General features: G+C 36.2%; 1 protein-coding gene across 3 annotated transcripts in view; it reads right to left on the bottom strand.

Moving 5' to 3' along the window:
- WDR33 (WD repeat domain 33) overlaps positions 1–15,590 on the bottom strand; it is a 67,051-nt gene that overhangs the window by 13,471 nt on the left and 37,990 nt on the right. For all 3 annotated transcript variants that reach the window (XM_039347143.1, XM_039347144.1, XM_039347145.1), the window contains exons 8-15: positions 4,995–5,121; positions 4,224–4,378; positions 3,769–3,847; positions 3,225–3,335; positions 2,110–2,204; positions 1,564–1,650; positions 1,193–1,332; positions 27–179 (exon numbers count right to left, since the gene is read on the bottom strand). In XM_039347143.1, coding sequence (XP_039203077.1) covers positions 27–179; positions 1,193–1,332; positions 1,564–1,650; positions 2,110–2,204; positions 3,225–3,335; positions 3,769–3,847; positions 4,224–4,378; positions 4,995–5,121 — 947 coding nt within the window. The remainder of the gene's footprint in view (positions 1–26; positions 180–1,192; positions 1,333–1,563; positions 1,651–2,109; positions 2,205–3,224; positions 3,336–3,768; positions 3,848–4,223; positions 4,379–4,994; positions 5,122–15,590) is intronic.

A 15,590-nucleotide genomic window follows, 5' to 3' on the forward strand; every position in this document is an offset into this window, starting at 1 on the left:
GACTAATCTTACTTTATTTTACATACCTCTAGAAGCTGTGGATTAGTGTACTGAAGTGCTGCCATTTCTTGTTCTATCTCTGCTTGGCTCTTCTTTTTCTCCTCTAATTTAAGATCTTCCTTTCGATCATTCAGAGGCTCAGCTGGTGAAGGGATAGGAACTTTATTCTGCATCCAAGCCTAAATAGAATAATTAAAGCTTTGGGTATACCAATACTGATATTATGTATTCTACTGAGATTAGTAAGTTAGATATGTATTACTGAATGCTGAAGAAAATAGTGAAAGAAAATAAAATATTACAGCCTTCTGGTGATTGGGGGGCTCCTTAATTAAAAAAGAGAGAGGAAGATTAGCAAATCTTTACAAATTTTATCTTGCAATACTTTCCCTGTTTTATTTTCTAGTGGTAAAGGCTGTACTTGCTACAGAAATTGGATCTGGATCTCTAAAATTAGCACCATGCTAAGGATGATGATGGATGAGGGAACTCTGGCAAAATCCAAATTATGTCAGCCTTAAATTAGAGGAAGAATGTGGATTCTTACTATTTAAAATCATCATTTCTCTCAAACTCTGGTCAATCTCTTTTAAAATTTTAATTACAATTATAAGATACAAAGAGGCCTAGGACTTGAGATAATAGGGCAGGGATTAAGGCATTGGACTTGGATCAGGGAGACCCAGCTTCAAGCTTGCCTTTGTGAAATTAAAATGAAGCCCCCTCCATGTGTACTATCTCATCTGTCAAGAGAAAGGGCCGGATACAGATGCAACGATTAATCAAAAATAGTCTGGATTTGTCAAATATCTGTATGCCATATATTTTGTGTGTTCTGAAAACTTTGTACAGATAAAATACTTTAGAATGCAGGCAAGATTTTTTTTTTTGAAATATACAATTTCAAAGTAGGCAGAAAAATGTTGAAAGACGTTTCAGAATTGAAATCCACTGCATTATTTTGTCTATATAAGAAGCTAAAGGCCTAATGACAATTGATCTAAATCAGTAATATTGCATATTAAATACATATGTTCAATTTAACTAGGTCTTTTATATTATAAACAGTTCATTTATTAGTATGCATCTGTCTTTTACATTCTAATAGGTACTGGAATGTGAAATAATTATTAGACACCAATGTGACAAAGTAGTAAACTCATTTCAATAAAAATATTTAAGGCATACTAACCTGTTGAAACTGGGCAGGGATTGGTTTTGCATAGGGAACTTTTTTTTGTGGTACTTTCTTTTGGTCCTTTTGCATTACTTCTTCCATACCCCAGTCCAATCCTGGGATAGTCATTTCAATTTCACTTGTCTCATCTTTCCCTTCAAAAATAGGTTGAAACAGTCAATTCTGTAGTTTTACATTTTACATTTTTTCCCACCCAAATAAGGTGACAAATAAAGAAATAATTTCCCCAGTTCCTATTATTCAGAAAAAAACCATTTTCAGATGTGGCAATACAATGTCATCCATATTCATTCAGCAATAGTATTTTACTGTGTTCAAGTAATGGATTTCCAAAAATGTATTATTTTGCATGATTTCTCTCTTACCCATCTGTTCCTGTTCCATGGCTAGTTTCAATTGTTCAGGAATTCCCATCCCTGGAATCACTGCAAGACTATTGGGTTCTAGGTCATCTAGAAAGAAAAAATACAATTATGAAGTGAAACATGTTTGCCTTTGAACATGTTGAAAATATTTATTTCCTATAACATCAGTATCAATTGAGGTTGAGAGAGAGGGGGGGGGGAGAGAGACTGAAAAAAATGCATGTTTCCTATTCAAGATTCTATGTTGGATGGACTAAGATGACAAGAGTGGAATAAATATTGGGTCTGTGGTCATGCATGCTCTCTTCTGAATCTGAATTGCCATATAGCCCTTATGTGCTCAAGGTATCCCATGGGCCTTCTTTCACCTTCTCTCCACAATAACAATCCAGTCCAATAACAACTGGACTGAAAGTAAGTGGCGCCAAATCACCCAATGATTCTTCCATAGCAAATAAGGACTTGAATCTGAATGAGTTTTCGTAGTCCAAATCCAAATTCTAGCATAAACCATTATAATATGGTATATAGACCAAAAATAACTACCATATTCTACTCCATCTTCTGACATTCCTGGAAGTAAGTTCAAGTTATATCGGTCTCGCATTTTATCTCCAGGTCGATTCCGGGTCCAGAATTTGCTGTCAAAATAAAACTACATGATGATATGTTCTCTTTTGTCTGTTATGAGGATTAAATCTCCTCCCCCTCCTCCGTCAGGTATTTTCCTGCTGCAGAGGCAGGGTTAGCCATCAGATGAGTCATTGCTATCCTTCAGGGAAAAAGACAAGAAGCACACCAATGGGAATGGAACTAGTTTCTACATTTTTCTACTCTGCAACTTCAAACTATGATGGCTTATGGAACTGGATGATCAGTTACTTGTACATAGAGCAGATGGAAAATATATATTCTTAGGAAGAGGAGTAAGTATTTAATCCACTTAAAAATGGTGGAAATTTGTTCACCATCCCATGTGTTTCCTGTCTTCTTAGACGATATTTATGCCATCTCAGGTTATATAACATGCATTTCTTTAGATACCAAAATATACATTTATTAAAATATGTATATACCATCTTTAGGTATGAATAATATCAGGGAAATGAAAAACAGATGTGGGTAACCTGTGATAAACTGACTAAATTTAAATATGAGCAAATAAGATTCTTCAATAAACATGATATTAAAAATGTGGACTTGCATTACTGTTTTTGAGAGTGTTGTGAGAAACTGCTATTTTCTTGTTTTATTGATCTGGTAAGAAAAGGCCCAGATATTACAATAATGTAGACGACAATGTTTTCTTTAAATCTATTTTTTTTATTTTGAATTATAGTAGAAATATAAATTGTCATAATTAGATGTTTGTAGCTAATTACGGTAGATGTATAACTGGAATGATTTCTACTAAAATCATTAAAAAAATAATTGTTCCAAACATATATGTGCAAGTATGCTACCTTTTCTATGAGACTCCATAATTCAAAATGAATTATAATTTTTTTCTAATTGCCATTTTCAACAAAATTAAATGTGCCTTATTTTTATCTCTTATTAAAGAGAGAACAATAATGATAATGATGATGATGGTTGTTAATTAAGAGAGAAATGTTCTTGGGATCAAAAGAGTGCCAAGCATCATAGTGCAGTCAAAATACCTGGTGTGATCATTTGATCCTGAGCACAGAATGTGTCCTAGAGGATGCCAAGCCAAGCTCCAAATCATTCCTTCATGGGCTATTTCCATACCACCCACTTCCTTTTCAACCCTGAAACATATAACAAACAGTAGTTAAATAAATAAATAAAATATCTTGGAACAAGCCTCCAAATAAATTTGCTATACAACTTCTTAAGGTTGGTCAATCTTGGTCAATGCATTTTCTGTTGAATACAAACACTTGTTGCAGATTTAAAATAAAGTTGAAAAGTTTATTCAGTTGTGAGTTCTGTTTTTTTAAATTTTTCAGTTTTTACAGAATCTGTACATATAATTTACATTCTTTCCATGTGTACCAAGATTAAATAGAAATTATTTACAAGAAAAATTTATCTAACACCTGATGACACCAAAAATCAAGTAAGCTATCTTAGATTTTTAGAATAATTAGGAACATACATCTTGAAGCTTGAAAAAGTTATATTAAAATATGCTGGATGTCTACTGCAATTTCACCTTTGATGGGTGATTTAGATACTTACCCAACATGCCAGAACAGCAAAGAACCATCAGATCCTCCACTGGCAAAAAGACCTTCATGAACAGGATGCCAAGCCACAGCTATATTACCAATTAAAAAAAATCACTATAAATGCATATACTTTTGTTTTCTGTGCTAGATCATAAATGACAGTATCTATCTTGAGATTTGATGCCCAACATGGAGAACAGGAATCAGCATGTGGGAAGGACAGGGAAGGTTAAGGATTAGCAATGAGCATAATGGAAATTTAGAGAAATATCATAGTATGCCTTGGAGTTTAAATGTTCTATGTTCTTTTTACTCAGAGGTAAGTGAAATGAATCAAAATTGTAGCATCAATTACATTTCATATATAAATTTGCATAAACATATGAATTAAGAATTACAATTGCATCAGTTTGATGATTTAGGATGGACTTAAGCAAAAACAACCAACAGAAAAGTAACTTTAACCTGTGGCCTCTTTTTTATGACCTCTGAAGACCTGTAGTTCTTCTTTCAGATTTCTGATATCAAAAAGTTTGCAAAGGTGATCACGAGATGCTGTAAGCAGCCAATTGCCATTGAGATTCAGCTTGACCTCCATCACAGTGTTTTTATGAGCATGTCTGGAAGAAATTGCATTAATGAATAACAGTACAGATTGTAATATGGTAACAATTACACAAAAGTGACAGACCCTCAAAATGTAATTATGGTTTCATTTAGAGTTTAGGATTTAATTCAAACAAATAAGCCTGGAAGGGACAGGATGGTGTTGGGACCATAGTGCTTAGGGAATAGGGATTAATCCCTCTCTCATATTTTCCAATGCAAGCCCACCCTTAGCAAAATTTTCAAGTGTATTTTCCATATGTATCAGCTAGTAAGTGGATGAGAAATAGAATATTGAGAAAATGGCATGGAGAAAAAGATTAATTTCCCTTCAGGAGCTTTGTCCCAATGTAATCCCATCATCCTCTTTTATGGAAGATCAGCTCATAAGACTTCCAATGTCTTATTTTCTTCTATCTATTATAAAGTCAGTCTATATTAAAAATCAGGCTACAAGAGGCAAAGACAGCATTAATAGTTGAGCAATATTAGACTAGCAATTTACTGAAGGTAAGATCAAGAGGGACATTAAATATTTATGACTGCATTGTACCCTACTTTTTTTCCAAAGAATTTGAAGAAGTGTACATAGTTGAAAGCACAAAAATGTTAAACAACAACTACACTTACAGGGTAGCCAGGCTTTGGCCAGTCTTTGGATCCCAGAATTTGATTGGCTGCTGGCTATCTTTACTTCCAGAAACCACCAACCCCTTTGTTGGATGCCAGTCAACACATTTGACATCAGCACCATGACCTTTTAACAGTGCAAAATCAATTAGTTAGTTACATGTTTCACACAGCAATGACAGGAATTAAAATCTAACCAAATTTAGCAAATTTCTCTGAAAAAAGCTCCACTAGTGTTTTAATAAGTTTTAAACAAGTCTGTAAATTTTCATATTACATAAAACTTTATTCCCAAGTAAAATTTTTCATTATTAAAATATAATAAACAAGTAATTGCAAATGTAAATAGTGTTCAAAATTTAGGGAACTATTGTAACATATTGTTCTTTTTCTAATCATTCTAACCAAATGATGTAATGTGATATGATCTGAATTTATAAAATTATTTTTAAACCTTTTAAATTCAAATATTTTATAATATTAGGGATTAATGAATATAAGATCAATGTAGGGGTGAATGTTAGTTTATATACTGTATTACTAAATACTAAAAGTCCTAAGTGTAGAGCACATCCAAAATCATTGGAAAAGCTCAATAAAAACCCACTATATCTGATGAACTGATTTCCAATTACTGCTGAATGAGGATGTATAGTTGCATACAAAAATGAACAGCAGCTAATACAGCCTCTGCCTGATAGGAAAAACAACAACATATATTTATGTTGTTTATGAACTTGTATACCATATTCAAAATAGCAAAAGCAATGATTACGGCAGTGTAGGAATTCGGACACCATTCCAGTCAATTCTTTATAATACAACCTTGGGCAAAAATAACAGCTTCCAAATGTTTCCTGTGGTCAGCTAAGTTTTTCTATTCTTGCTTTTGGATCCTTATTCCACTTTGTTGGGGGAATTGTTTTGTTTGGTTTTTTTTCCACCTCAGAAATATTTTTAGATCTCTTTCCATGCACTGCATGTTTGAAATCTGCCTACACAGATTAAGTAATATCCAAATATGAAGACTGTAAAGACCATTCCTACATGTCCCTATTTTTTTTTAATTAATACTTCACGATTCATTTGGAGGTATGTTCTGGATTGTTGTTTTGCTTAAATCCAACTTTTTTTTCAGTTTAATTTTTTTCACTGAAAGATGTTAAAGGAAAAAATGTATTTACAGGTAATGTGGAAGCAAAGATAACTGACAAGGATAGTTTTTCTATTTGTAATTGTCTTTTATATGGTTTTATCTCTTGTATACATAAATCTTCCAGAATTACTTGTATAGTTACTCTGTAGTGACATGGGCAGATAATAAATTTGATAGATAAATAAATAAATAAAATAGTGAGATGGGCAGTGTCTAAATTTGATAAATAAACAAATAATGAAGAGATATGGTGAATAGTGCTGGGATGAATTCATTCATTCTGATCCACAAGAGTGAAATATAAAAACAGATTAGTAGAATTAAACATAATTGATCAGCTGAAACATATTTGTGCTTGGAAGCACTGAAATATATGTGTTTTGTGCAGAATATAACCTGTTATGTGGTAACACTATCTATAAAGATGTGCTTATCAAACTTGTAATATAGATTTTTTTCTCCAAAAAAATACAATTGTGTAAAAACAAAACATGCTCATTTATATGTATGACATGATGACTATGATATATTAGACAGACATGGCAAGACAAGAACATCCAACTGTTACTGTGTCCAAAGTGGAAAGAAAAGGTCAATACTGCAAAAAAAATAAAAATAAAAAATACACAATTGATTATATGGGATGTTAGAAACACGAACCAAGGCAAACTTAGTCCTTGTTACTGAGCTTTTGTTACTAAGTAGGTAGTCACCTAAAAGGCACTATGGAGAAACGTCAAGGACAAAATACTACTCAAGACCCTTGAGCTGGTGTCTATTGCTATGTTGAGAGCCAGTCTGATTGGCGGTTAAGGCACCAATCTAGAAACAGGAAACTGTGAGTTCTAATCCCACTTTGGACCAGTCATTTTTTGTCAGCCAACTCACCTCACAGGGTTATGATTATGAGGAAAATAGGAGAAAGGAGTATGCTGCCTAAAATTATGTATTAAAAAATAATAAAGGCTGGTTATAACTAACTAAAAATATTGCACAGGTAGTCCTCAATTTATGACCACAATTGGGACCAGAATTTCTGTAGCTAAGCTACGGCAATTGTTAAGCAAGACACACATTATTATGACCATTTTTGCCATGGGTAAGTGAATCACTGCAGTTGTTAAGTGAATCGTGCAAATGTTAAGTGAATTTGGTTTCCCCCATTAACTTTGCTTGTCTGAAGCCAGCTAGGAAGGTTGCAAATGGTGATCATGTGACCTTGGGATGCTGCAACTGTCACAAATACATGCTGGTTGCCAAGTGCCTTGATCACGTGACTGTGGGGATGCTGCCACAGTTGTAAATGTGGAAATCAGTTGTAAGTCATTTATTTCAGAGCCACCGAAACTTCGAATGAAACAAAAGGTTGTAAGTCGAGGACTACCTGTACTGGGTTCAGACACTACTGATCGCAGGCAAGAGCTCATGTACCTTCCATATGACTGACTGATGGCCTTTTGATTGAGTTGGAAGTGGGACCATAAATGGTAGCAAGAGGGGACAAAGCAGGTTTGCTGCAGTCCCCATTTGTACATTGTTGTACTAAGCTTTGAAATCTTGCCCAGGGTATCAACACTATTATATTGGATAATCTATCCACACTGAAAAAAGTTGCTACAATTAAGTATTTTCTTGTCTTCTAGCAAATAAGATAGGAATGGGGTAACTTAGGCTATGAAATAATGCTATACATAGTACAGTATAGATCAATGATATCCAACCTCAGCCACTTGTGCAAGTGGAGATGAATGCGCATGGGCTGGCCAGCTGCTCACGCAGCCCAAACAGGCTGCAGCCCAGTAGTGGGTCATGGCCCGGGGGTTGGGGACCCTGGTATAGATGAAGCAAAGTTTGAAGACTTTTTTTATATCCAACATGTTTAATTTTCTGCATCCTTGGTCCACAGATACAGAATGGAGCCTAAAAGTGATGTTTCCAGTATAAAAGTTGGATGATAGATGTTGGAATAAGAAATGGCATCCTTTCCCTCTGCTTTGTAAAAATTGAAAATGCAGTTGGGCTAACTGGTATACCACGTCTTCTATCGTGAGGTAGCTGTTAAATTTCAAGGCCAAAAATGTGTGCCATCGTAAAAAAATCTGTTTGCTGAAGAAATCAAGAGAAGCACAAGCTTTTCTAGGGTAGGCAGAGGATTAATAGGACAGATCTCATGTTCATAAATGATACTAACTGGCTGCATTGAATATAGGCCTTACTGACAGAGGGAAGATAGTGATTTTTGGTAAGAGGCCATGCTGGGTCTGGAATAAGGCATAATTAGGTGGCAAAAAAAAATAAATACAGAGCAGAATGCTTATATGCATAATAGTCTGCCTCTTTAGCTATTACCTAGTCCAGAGGTCTCCAATCTTTTGGGGACCAGGGACCAGTTCAGTGCAGAAAGGTTTTTCCACGAACTGAAGAGCGCGTGGTTTTGTGTGCTGCCTGGATCCCATGGATGGGGCTTTGTTTGTTTGTGCGGACTGATTGCTGTCATACTGAGGTCTGGTCTGGTATCGATCCACAGACCAGGGGTTGGAGACCCCTGACCTAGTCCACATCAATTTCAGGGTTCTAAAATTAGATCAGTCTTTGGAAACAGGACTGGTGACTAACTATGATAGCAGTCACAATACAGTTAAAGAAGAACTGTTGTAGGTAAGAGGGAGGAAGAAGTTAAGTATCAAAATAAATCTGTCCTGAATCTTCCATTCCAATACTGTATTGATTCCCATGCCCAAATCAGAACAGTTAGAGACTGAACAGTATGAATTTAGGAGTCTGTTAAGAATGGAAATGATAACAGAATTTAGAAGGCCACTATAGAAATGTATAGCTTCCAGAGCGAATATAGGGGATGAAGGGTTTGATTGGATTGGGGTGAGCCAGGCATCTTAGAAGTTTTAATAAAAATCCCTGGTGATTTCCTCAGTGCCGTTAATGATGCAGAGTATATTCTGTAGGAGCTGGATATTTTAACTAATGTCTTGAAATGCCAAAGACGTCATGAGGGAAAAAAGGGGGAAAGGAACATCATGGACTTTCGATGAAAAACAGAGAAATGGTTAGAGAAAATAAAATTAAGAATGAAAAAATAAAGGATTTTGGCAAGGCGGAAGGACAATTAGCTCAAGGAGGAATGTGCTAATTTTGTAGTGACTGAAAACAAATGGAAGAAATATAGTGGAACTCATACCCACTAATTTCACATGCATGGTGAGATACTCCCACCCAACAATTCTGTAAACAATACAAGGTCCTGACCCGGGCTCTGCTGAAGTATATAAGACATATATATATGGTATGTATGAATTCACAGACTACTATGAACTCTTGTTAAAACATTTCTTTTTTACAATTTTGTTAATAGAGATTTACTGATTTGCTTTGTTATATAAGCTTATGGAGGTATAAGTTCTATAAAAATATTCTAGAAAACATATGTCATATGTATTATGACTTTTATTTTCCAAGAAAAAAATAGCCCAGCTTACTTAACCCTTTAACTAAATGTTTAAAGCTTTGGAATTTAACTGTCTTAAACTATATAAAATTAATTTTAACAGAATTAAGCACTACACTCTACTAAAACAAAATTTAATTGTTTTTAAAAACAAGGTAATTTCAGTTGAAAAATTGTCCCGGAATTTGACACTTTTCATAAATAATGTCCTGAATAACTGTATTGTAAATGCAAAAAATCAAATTCAGAACACACATTTGGACATTACCATAAATATAAAAATGAACTAGTTTTATAGTTATATAAAATGAAATTATTTTTTGCTGATTAACATGTAAAAATATTGTATTTTTACGATAAAATATTACAAACAAAATTGACACCAAACTGTTATGAAAAGGAAGAAATCAAGCCAAAGCTTGATCTACAAACAAACAATATTTATTCTATGTACTCAGGCCAAGGATTAGTTAGTGCATTCATTAAAGAAAAGTTTATAAACCAGTGACAACTAAAAGGATTTCATGATAAACCCTCAGAGTCTCCTCAAACCACAAGATGGGAAGCATATAATATAAATAATAACTTATTACAAAATTCTTAAGTACATATACTGATTGGTATGTATACTGATTAACTATGTAACAAAAATGATAATCATCCTAAGTATGTTTAATATGCAGAAATAAAAAATACAAACAAATAGTATTAAGCAGAAATATCATAGGTGTTGAGACTGATTTCCCATGTTAGGCTTTCCGTTTTTTAAATTAGGCCTGACCTATAGTTTAAGATAATTTGGGAAAGACAATTTGAACACGTGTCAATAGTAAAATGAGTAATGTTTCAGTATGTCCTAAATAAAACACGGACATTTTAAGAGCTATTTAAATAGAATAGAGAATAAAGAATAAAGAATGGAACAGTCCCTTAGCTGCTAGTGGAACAAAATGGTGATTCAATTCTCCAAGAGGTCAGTTATATTAATTATTTATAGCAAGTAACAAATAATATATTTCTAAAAACAATCATCAAAATGCATTTCCTTTCATTCTTGCATAATACTAACAATATCTCCTGGTATGTTATTGGGAACCAAACTAATCAAGGACAGAAGTAACCTAGAACTAAGGAGAAATTTTGTAATAGTGATGACACTTAACCAGTGGAACGGCTTGCCTTTAGAAGCTGTTGGTACATGGATGCATGTTCACATATTATCCTATATTTAATTAGGAATGTATGCTTAATGCAAAAAATACAGCATCTGATTAATGCACGAACATGTCTATATTCCAAATATTTTTTTTAAAAAATTACCTAAGTGGCAATAGAAGCAACTATGCTGTTTAAGGTAATGCAATGTGCAACACGTAATATCTTTCCAGCACAAAAGCAGAATAGCTAATAGATGCTTGCATCTCATATTAAGTCATAGGAACTTATGTCTGCTAACTGTTACTGTAACAGAAAATTTGGGTGCTTTATAGAAAGTTTTATAGAACCTGGTAATTAGTATTGCAGAAATCTCTGTTCAAGTATCAGCAGTTAAGATTTGTTTGCCCTCTTTGAAAATTCACAAAAATAGATTTTGTGAATGAATAAATGAAAAAAAAAAATAACTTTCACCCATTGAAATTTCTAAATAGATTCATTGATTTCACAGATTTTAGTAGTCTCTAATTGTATCTATATGAGTTCAAGGCCATTTTTTTAAAAATGTAAATTACCTTCTTTAAAAAGGTAAAAGAGCAATACAGTGATAAGGGAAAGTTTGTGAACCCTGTAGAAATATCTGACATCTATAGCAGGGCTTTTCAACCAGTGGTACGGGTACCACCTGTGGTACATTGCACCTGGCAGGTGGTACACGACCATCCTAGAAATGTGGTAGCGGGGGAGGGGAATGAGCTGAACCAGTGGCAGCACTGCACAAGTCTGAGCGAGAGATGGCTGGAGCTGCAGGGCTGTCAGGGCTCAGCAGAAGCACCAGAATCAGCGCCAGCCCAGAAGAAGCGCCGATCAGCTGGAATATTGCAGCATCTCCAGGGTCTTGTGATTTACATTCAGATGCTTGGCAACTGATTCATATTTATGACGGTCAGTGTCCCAGGGTCATGTGAAGTGACCAAAACCTGCTGCAACCACCCAGCAGACGGGGGGAATAAAAACCAAACACCCCCCACTCCACCTCCGCTGCCAATCCTCAACAGCAATGCTCACAACAATGAAAACCTCGGACAGGAGGAAGAGCGCCACCAGGCAGGCAGGTCTTTTGCTCAGCTGTGGCTTGGGGGACACTTTGTTCAGTGCCACTATAACTTAAAACAGTCACTAAGCAAACTGTTGTAAATTGAGGACTACCTGTACTTTATCACTTTTTTCCTTTTTTGGGGGGGGGTCATTAAGTTTTTGACACCTTGCTAGGCGACTGGTGGTACTCGGATGATGCCATATCCTAAAAGTGGTACAATGGGTGAAAAGTTGAAAAGTCCTGATCTATAGAACTATAATCACATCAGCTTAATCTAAACCTATTAATAATAATTCTGGCTGAACAAACAACACACAAAACAATGTATGTCATGCCTTTATTTAACACATTAAGCCAACATTCTCTGTCTTTGCTGGAACAAGTATAGTATGTGCCTGCAAGTCTGCAGATCTGTTAAGGGACTTAAGTTGAGTTTGATGTTCCAATCCATGAGATGATATTCAGGCTTGGTTCTGGAGGCTTTTCTCTACAAAACACACTAAAAAATTGTTTTTACCATCACGGGAAACTGGTTTTCGTGATACAGGTATAGAAGTGAATCATGGCTCTCAGATCTCATTAAAAAGATTGCAGATGATAAAGCTGAAAAGGACTACAAAACCATTGCCTCTGTCAAATCAGTGAGGCAAATAATAACTAAATGGACAAAATGCAAAATGTTGCTTTTCCTAGCAATGACTGCCCCACAGAAATCACTCCAAGAGCAAATACACTAAATTGAATAAAGAATTTGTATGTTTGGAGAAAATTAAGTTCCAGCAAAAGTATCTCATTCTATCCATGAATCAGTAGAATTATCAAGGTTTGGAGCTGTTTTGCAACTTCAAAACCCAGATGGTTCTCCATCATTAAGAGGCCAGGGACTCTGGATTGTACTAGCAAACTGTATAGGAGTATGTAACTGTTGATGATCTGAAACCTAAAGCAATGTATGTCGCAAAGCATTACAATAGTCCTATGATGTAAATTTGGATTTTGGAATGGCCAATTCAAAGTCCTGATCTTAATCCAACTGAAATATTGTTACATGACCTAAACTAATTACCACATACAAGGCAACGCAGAAATACAGGAAGTCCTCAACTTACAACCACAATTGAGTCCAAAATTTCTGTTGTTAAGTGAGACATTTGTTAAGTGAGTTTTGCCCCATTTTACAACTTTTGCCACAGTTGTTATGTGAATCATTACAGTTGATAAGTTAGTAACCCAGTTGTTAAGTGAATCTGGCTTCCACACTGACTTTGCTTGTCAAAAGATTGCAAAAGTTGATGACATGACTTTTGGACACAGGAATGGTCATAAGTATGAACCAGTTGACCATTTTGATCACATGATCATGGGGATGCTACAACGGTTGTAACTGTGAAAAATGGTCATAAGTCACTTTTTTCAGTCCCATTATAACTTTGATTGGTCACTAAATGAATTGTTGTAAGTCGACAACTACCTGTACTGATGAGCTGAAGAAGTTCTGTAAAGAACAGTGGGCCAAAATACCTTCCAGTCAATGTGCAGGATTGATCTTGTGTTACAAGAAATGTTTTGATTAGGTAACTTCCTTATAAAAAAAGGTACCACCATTATTCAAAATAAAGATGCATAGGGTTTTTTTTTTAAAAAAGGTAATGAACATTTAAAAAATAACATATTAACCAGAATCTGGGTGACTAGCATGTGTTAGATGAAGTCAAGACATAGCACTGCAGGAATTACAGATCTAAAGTTTTCACAACCTTTCCTTTCCTCAGCATACAAACAGGCACCTTCTTTCCTTATAGGACCAAAATAGCAGACAGAGGTTGGGAATAATTTTAGTATAATTTTCTCTCATGACTGCTTGGTGCTAAACATCCGGGGAGGTAAAGTTGAACTAGAGAAAACTCCTCCATTGATAGCAGAGCCAACAACTGTGGCGTAACACAGAGCTAGTAAATGGATCAGCTTCTTGGAATTCCTCTTCAGATAAGAGGGATTGCTCACAAACATTTCAGAGAGTAGCTTCTCATGAGGAGACTGTAGCACAACAATTTCCAGGGAGTTTAGGACTGGGTGCCAAGAGATTGTAATTTTTGCCCAAGTTGCGGTTGGTGACTTTATAGACACAGGATTTGCATACTTCCTTTCTTAATCATTTCTGGAAATCTCTTTTTAACATTTTTTAAAGATTAGAACAGCAAGTTCCATTATACCATCAATCCTTGGTGAAAGAAGTTTTTGAAATTTTGAAATTAATTACACAAATCCTTCCTGTAGATTATGTAGATAGATAGATAGATACAGAGAGAGAGAGAGAGAGAGAGAGAGAGAGAGAGAGAGAGAGAGAGAGAGAGAGAGAGAGAGAGAGAGAGAGAGAGAAGTTGGACAGCATAGTGATTAATGCCACTTTTGACAGGGGAGATTAGGATTCAAATCCCCTCTGGTAATTACCTTACGAGTATGGGTCCTTGGACAAAGACCTTCTAACGCTTCACTTGCCTACCTCAGATATTAGAGTGATATCAACTAGGAGAGTCATACTGGCTTAGACATTGTCTAGATCAGTGGTTCTCAATCTTTTTAATGCCGCGACCCCCAACCGGTCGTAAGTCGAGGACTAAACAACCAGTCGTAAGTCGAGGACTAAACCGGTCGTAAGTCGAGGACTATCCAACCGGTCGTAAGTCAAGGACTTTCCCTGCCCGGGAGCGCCACGCATGCGTGGTGCCGCCCCCTGCGCCGGCCGAGGCGTAGCTGGCAAGCGGCAGAGACGGAGCAGGCCGACCACCAGCTGGGCCACCAGCTGGCCCAGCCCAAGGGAGGTAAGGCACCCGCCGGGCCCCACGCGTGCCAGCAACCCTCCCTGCGCCCACCGGCCTCTCACCCCTGGCCCTCTTTTACTTACATTTTTAGTAGTTGCTCAGCAGGGAGGGGTAGAAACTTCCAGACAGCTCGCCTTCGCTGCAGACAACTTGCAGCACTGTTTGCAGAATGGGACTTTTGGCGGGCTCAGCAGGGCAGAGACAGCCTGGACAATTCCTATTGGCTTTTGAAAGCCAATAGAATAAAAGGGAGTAGCACAGCTAAGGAAAAGGGGGAAAAAATGGCGGACTGCGTTGTTTGGCGACCCCCGTGAAATGGTCGTTCGACCCCAAATGGGGTCCCAACTCACAGGTTGAGAACCGCTGGTCTAGATTAATAAAGTCCACATTAGATTTTGGGAGATCAGGACAATCTGACAATGTAGGCTATTGGAACAAATATATATTGATGAGACAAGAGAACCTGGAATTGATGGATTGCTACTACAACAGTAGGCCTAGTGAGAGAGGATATATGAAATGTATGGGAGAATTATGGATGGATAGAAGACCTGCATCTACATTAGAAAACAGCTAGTTATCCAATGCTTCAACATGTGAAGAGAAAGCTGCTCTCACCACTTTAGACAGACAAACTACATATTATATGCCAGACTCAAGATGACCTGAAAAAACAAGTGGATGTGCAGTCAACATCTGAAGTTGGAAAGTCACTGCCACCCCCTCTATTACAGAGCACGGCAGCTGATATGAGATTTAAGGGTCGCTTGATAGTGAGATGGGTGGCATATAAAATGAATGAATGAATGAATGAACGTGGAGAAGTATCATCAGATAAAATGCTAGAAGACACCAACTAAGCCCTCATGGCAATCCCTGTCCTTGCTACTATTCTGCATAA

Source organism: Crotalus tigris, unplaced genomic scaffold (genome assembly GCF_016545835.1).
Source record: "Crotalus tigris isolate CLP2741 ecotype Arizona unplaced genomic scaffold, ASM1654583v1 scf7180000018053.2689490, whole genome shotgun sequence".
Taxonomy (NCBI): domain Eukaryota; kingdom Metazoa; phylum Chordata; class Lepidosauria; order Squamata; family Viperidae; genus Crotalus; species Crotalus tigris.